The sequence below is a fragment of the Dipodomys ordii genome, unplaced genomic scaffold (genome assembly GCF_000151885.1).
Source record: "Dipodomys ordii isolate 6190 unplaced genomic scaffold, Dord_2.0 Scaffold6041, whole genome shotgun sequence".
Classification (NCBI taxonomy): Eukaryota; Metazoa; Chordata; class Mammalia; order Rodentia; family Heteromyidae; genus Dipodomys; species Dipodomys ordii.
This window is the reverse complement of record NW_012273255.1, coordinates 1-6136: the sequence shown is the minus strand read 5'-3', so window position 1 is coordinate 6136 and position 6136 is coordinate 1. Positions and strand designations below refer to the sequence as shown.

General features: G+C 41.3%; 1 protein-coding gene across 1 annotated transcript; it reads left to right on the top strand.

Moving 5' to 3' along the window:
* Positions 1-461: 461 nt before the first annotated feature.
* LOC106002265 (lysine-specific demethylase 3A-like) lies at positions 462-3174 on the top strand (the record flags this gene model as incomplete). Its single annotated transcript, XM_013037168.1, has 3 exons — positions 462-633; positions 1528-1615; positions 3044-3174. Coding segments are annotated over 3 exons (391 nt in total), but the record flags the coding sequence as incomplete, so codon positions are not given.
* Positions 3175-6136: the final 2962 nt, after the last annotated feature.

The window sequence follows — 6136 nt, the reverse complement described above, 5'->3', positions numbered from 1 at the left end:
GGATTTAAGCTCAGGACTTCAAGCTTCATACCAGTTAGCCACACCGTAGTCCTTTGCTAGTATGTTAAAAGCAGGCTGTTTAACATAAATCCCAGGTATCCTGGACAACAAAGTATTGGCACCTTCAGATCCATATTGCTGCTTGTCAGTGGTGGGCTGTAGGCCCATAGCAGTGCATTTTTGAAGGGCATCCCTGCTTGGCCCTGGGCCTTTTTTTTCTGAACAGGATCCAGGTCAGTAGGGTGATCCTTCCTAGCAGAAGCTTAGTCATGTAGTTTGAGACCAGAATGTGTAATAGATGAATGGTGAGGATTAGAGCTGCTTTACAAGCCATTGTGTTGTCAGCTGAGACTGAAGAACAGCCTCATGGAAACAAACCAGTAGCTGCTTGAAGGTGGGCTGTCTGTGGCCTACACAGAGCTGGAGGTATTCAAACTAAAGTTTTCTTTCTTCCCTTGTAGCCAGTGATGGTGTCAGGAGTACATCATAAACTGAACACTGAACTTTGGAAACCTGAATCCTTTCGGAAAGAGTTTGGTGAGCAGGAAGTGGACCTAGTTAATTGTAGGACCAATGAAATCATCACCGGAGCCACAGTGGGAGACTTCTGGGATGGATTTGAAGATGTTCCCAGTATGTATGAAAGATGTTTCAAGGGGGTTTAGATGTAAAAAAGTGTCTACTTTTCCTCTTTTAATCTCACAAGTCTTCGAAGTTATAAAGTTCATAGTGCAAAAAAAGTTCTGACTAAGCTGAGTGCTGGTGGCTCATGCCTGTAATCCTAGCTACTAAGGATGCTGAGATCTGAGGATCGTGGTTCAAAGCCAGTCTGGGCAGGAAAGTCTGTGAGACTCATCTCCAATTAACCACCAGAAAACCTGAAGTGGTGCTGTGGCTCAAATGGTAGAGCATTTACCTTGAGCCGAAGGGCTCTGAGCGCCCAAGCCCAGAGTTCAAGCCCTACAAGGACAACACCTCCCCCCCCCCAAAAAAAAAAGTTCTGACTTAAACCCGAGAGATATCGCCCAGAAAACCCTCAAAGAAGATGAGGTGGTCTCCATCTCTGAGCAAAACCACGTCATTTTTATTTCATGCTGCCTCAGAAAATTATATTTAAACCCCTGTGGGTTTTGATTATTAAAGTGTGATGCTTTGGCTAGCTGGGAGCTGCATGGTGCTTCTGGAACACTGAGCAAGAGAAGCAGATGGGCCTTAAAGGAATGGCTGGACCTCAAGGAACAAGTAACAATTTAAAGAACCATCTATAAAGATATGACCCTAATACACCTTAATTTGGGGTCTTTAATTTTCTGTCTTCAAGGGTACACAGTAATTTGATGCTATAGGAATAAAAGGGTTTGCAATTGGTAAGTGGGGGATTTTTAAAAATAGAATTTCTATACTAAATGGGTTGTGAAATTTTTATATAGAGAAGTTGTCTCCATTGTTGAAACAAAAATAATGCTAATTTGTTGTGTGTGTTTCTGAGTTACAAATAGTTAATGTAATCTGGATGTTACCTTTCAGATCGTCTGAAAAATGATAAAGAACCAATGGTGTTGAAACTTAAGGACTGGCCACCAGGAGAAGATTTTAGAGACATGATGCCGTCCAGGTAGGATTCTAAAGGAGAGAGAGGTTCTGATTTGGTAGGCTAAATTCTTCTAAAGGTAGAGAGAGGTTCTGATTTGGTAGGCTAAATTCTTCTAAAGGTAGAGAGAGGTTCTGATTTGGTAGGCTAAATTCTTCTTTGAGGCCGTAAAAAAAAAAAAGTCATTTGGGATATCAAACTTCCAAGGTTTTACTGATACTTTTGTTTCTTACCTATAACTTTTGGAGACAGGTTTGGGGTTTTTTTGCTTTTCTTTTTTAATGTCTGTACTGTTACTTGATCTTGGCTTTTCACTTATGGCAGCACTCTTAGCACTCGAGCTACATGTCTAGTTCCAGGTTTTTGCTAGTTAGTTTGCTAGAGATTAAAGAGTCTGAAGGATTTGTCCACCCTGAAATCTTGGATCTCAACCTCCTGAATAGCCAAGGTTATAGAGGTGATGAGCCACTGGTGCAGGAGATGCGTTTTTAAATGAGGTAAAGCTAATGAGTTGTAGATCTGGCTTGACTAATGGAGGAAGTGCTCCACCACAGAAGAGGTTGGTGTAGACCTGCAGCCAGTTTACAGTCAGATGGGGGAAACGCCAGTCACTTCTCAATATTCTGAATTGGTAGCTCCATTTTCCTGAGTTGAGCATGAAATCATGAAAAGGAACATCACAACTAATTTTATCCTTGAGTGTTCTTAATCAGGAAGTTGCTGCCCAGATCTTGTACCAGTCCTCAGGCTTGACCTCAGTGTCTGGGTACTGTCCCTGAGGGTTTTTTTTGCTCAAGAGTAGCCTCTACCACTTTAGCCACTGCACCTATACCACTTTTGTCTTTTTGCTTTGGTTTTTCTTTTTGGGGGGGGGGTTTCCAGTCATGGGCCTGAACTCTGGGCCTGGGCGCTGTCCCTCAGCTCTTCAACTCAAGGCTAGCACTCTACCACTTGAGCCACAACGCCACTTTTGGCTTTTTTTCCTTTTTGCTTATGTGGTGCTGGGGAATCGAACCCAGGGCCTCATGCATGCAAGGCAAACGCTCTACCACTGAGCCACCTTCCCAGCCCGACCACTTTTGTCTTTTGTGTGGTTAATTGGAGATAAAACTCTCAGAGACTTCACTGCCTGGCCTGACTTCAAACTGCAATCCTCAGCTCAAAGCCTCTAATTAGCTAGGTTTTATAGGTATGAATCTTTGGTGCCTGGCTATTCAGAGATTTTGTCTAAGATATTCCCAAACATTTGGGCACAGTTGCGAGATGTAGAAGAGAGAAAAATGTCTTCGTTCATGACTGCTGTAATTCTAGTCTTAAATATTACCAATAGCTATATCCAACTTAATGATCACAGATATATTTGTTTCTTTTGGTATAGAAGATGGAGCAAAATAAATCATACAATAACTGAGAAAAGCAAGCTTATTTGGCAAATTTCCGTCTTTCTCTTAGATTTGATGATCTGATGGCTAACATTCCACTGCCTGAGTACACAAGGAGAGATGGCAAACTGAACTTGGCCTCTAGGTTGCCAAACTACTTTGTTCGGCCAGACCTGGGTCCCAAGATGTATAATGCTTATGGTAAGAAGAAACAGCTGGTTTAAAAAATATATAATGGAAATAAAACAAGTTTGGAAAATTGATTTTCGGGGAGGGAGAGATGGAAAATAGCTAATAGCTAACACATTGACTATTTTTGTGCTTGTATAACTCCTTTGGTTCCTTGGCCATGTGTATTTTTCATAGCTGCAGGTATAAAGTGTATGCAATTTTTTCTCTTTTCTACATCTGATTTTATATTGCAGAATCTTCATGTTGCTTAAATGGATCCTAGGGTGGTCTTGTACTTTTGATCATCTGTCATAGCCTCCTGTCCAGTTTCAATATAAGATAATCGTTAAAGTAGGACTGGGTTAAAGTTGGCTGTTTGGAGGATTTCCTTCTTGTTGAAGTTCCAGTTTGATTCCTTCAGTGAAGTTCACTTAACTGCTTGCCTGTCACTTTTCCAGTCTTTTTTTTTTAATTTTAATTTTAACTTTTTTATTGTGAACATACTGTACAGAGGGGTTACAATTACATGGGCAAGATAATTAGTACATTTCTTAGCAAGCATTATAGCCTCCTCCTTTGTTTCCCCTTCCCATCCTCCCCACTACCAACCCCCCCACCAAAGTTGTAAAGTTCATTTTTCAACATAACGACTGACTGACTTAATGGAAACTTGGTTCCTTCCATAATTACTTCCCTGTCAATTTCCACAGCTGTTCTCTTAGACCACAGCCTTGCTCAGAGGAGAGAATCTTGATACTTTCGTTCTCTTGGGATGATTGGGGGAAAGACAGACTGACACACCACACCCCTTTTTCCCCCCTTACCAACACAGTTATACTTGAGTCTACCTAGGCACCACTGGGAGTTGTAGAACACTCCCAGTGCATGAGTGGTTCTCGAGAGATTTTTCAGGATAAAGTAGAAATAATGTGCACAGCAGAGCAGGAAAGGTGGAAATCCTCCTGCATATTCTTTCTCTGCAAGGGCTTTGTGTTCCCTTCCCTCAGGCCCTTCAGGTCCTAACCAAAGCAGCTATTGACAGTAGGGTTTTATAGTAATTCTTGGCACATCAAAGCATTTCTTCCATTAGTAGCATATCATGAGTATCTGTACTTAGAAGGTAATTGGAATAGAAATAGATTATCTGAAATTTTTCAGGATAAATTACCTGCATGATTTAAATAGCTTGGCAGTAGAGTAGGTCTTTTTCTTCTGAATACTCTCAGATAGATGGCAGTGTTACTCTGTAAAATCTCTCTCTGACAAAACTGTCCTGGGAATTCTTTCCTATTACTGTTTCCTCAGTTTAATGTCTGATGTATCCATATGCAAAATACCTAAGACTGTAATCAAATAGACTTTGGGCCATTGTTTTCCTTTCTTCTCATGCACAACTCTTACTCTCTTGGGAGCATTGACTGAGCAACCCAGCTGTATGCTGTATCTCTTGTTCTTAGTCTTTACCGCTTGGCCTAAATTTGTGTTCATTTCTCTAATATTTACAATTTTACCATTTATATTTGTTTCCCTATACAACATTTTCAGACTTCAGAGTTTATTGGCGGTAATGGGATTTGGACCTCAGGCCTTAACAGATAGGCATATTACTTGAGCCATGGCACTAGGCCAGTACTTTGTTTCTCTTCTGTTTTGAGCTTAATAAGTAGGATCAGATGTTTTATACAACTTTGATTTTATTTTTAGCATGTTAATTGCTTTCCCTGAACTTTAAAGTTTTTATATGGAAATATTTTCCAGATACACTGAAGACTTTCTCAATAAAGTTTAGTAAATTGACTCTCATACACTCATCACCCAGTACAGTTACCAACTTTTTGTTATAATTGTTTCATTATTTTATCCCTTAATCTTCACCATTTTAAAGACTATCTATGCTGTGATTTCACCCTAATACCTACCCAATGCTTTTCCTTCTCTTGGGACTGATATTTCAGCAAGTTGGAAAGAACTTGGAATAAGGCTCTAAGGCTTCTAAAGCATCCTCTTCTAAGCATAGCCTCTCAAATGGCATCCCTACGCAAGCCCTCCTCCAAACAGTATTGGCCCTTTTTTTTTTTTTTGTCGGTTATGGGTCTTGAACTCTGGGCCTGGGCTCTGTCCCTCAGCCCTTCTACTCAAGACTAGTGCTCTACCACTTGAGCCACAGAGCCACTTCCGGTTTTCTGAGTGGTTTATTGGAGATAAGAGTCTCACGGACTTTCCTGCCCAGGCTGGCTTTGAACCGAGATCCTCAGATCTCACCCTCCAGAGTAGCTAGGGTGAGCCACCAGTGCCCAGCTTGTATTGGCCCTTTTCAGAGACTGTCATTGCTTGCCATTCTAAGACATGCTTCCTCTGCCATCCAGTGTAAAGAGAAGAGTCTTTCTTAGGTTAGAAATGAGCCAACCAGGGTAACAACTGAGCTAACAACTGAGTCTTCCAAAGGTAAGGAATTAGAAACAAAAGAAGGGACCTCAAGGGAGCTAGATAGGAATCCCTCCTTCCTTCTCCACCATTTGCAGTGTGAGCTTTTCCTGTATGGAAGTAGGAGGATTCTAATGGACTCCTCCCTTGAGCAGACCTTGGCTGATGCCTCTTGCCCTGGAACATTCTGTAGCTACCATGGCCAAAGCCTGAGCTCACCTGATTAAGTAAGCAAATGTCCTTTTAGAAAATACTAGCTTCAGGAGTCAGCTTTTACTAATAGAGTTTTTGGTTCCAAGTATTTCCCCACATACATACCTTTTTTTTTTCTTTTTTGCTAGCATACTGACAAAAAAACTTTTAGAAAATACAATTTTACCCAGAATTTTTAGCTGTTGTCAGCAGAATAATCTGTTAGAGACCTACTTTGCTGCCAGAAGCAAGTTTTTTGTTTTTTGGGTTTTTTTGGGTCCACTCGTGGGGCCTGAACTCTGGGCCTGGGCGCTGTCCCTCAGCTCTTCAGCTCAAGGCTAGCACTCTACCACTTGAGCCACAGCGCCACTTCCGG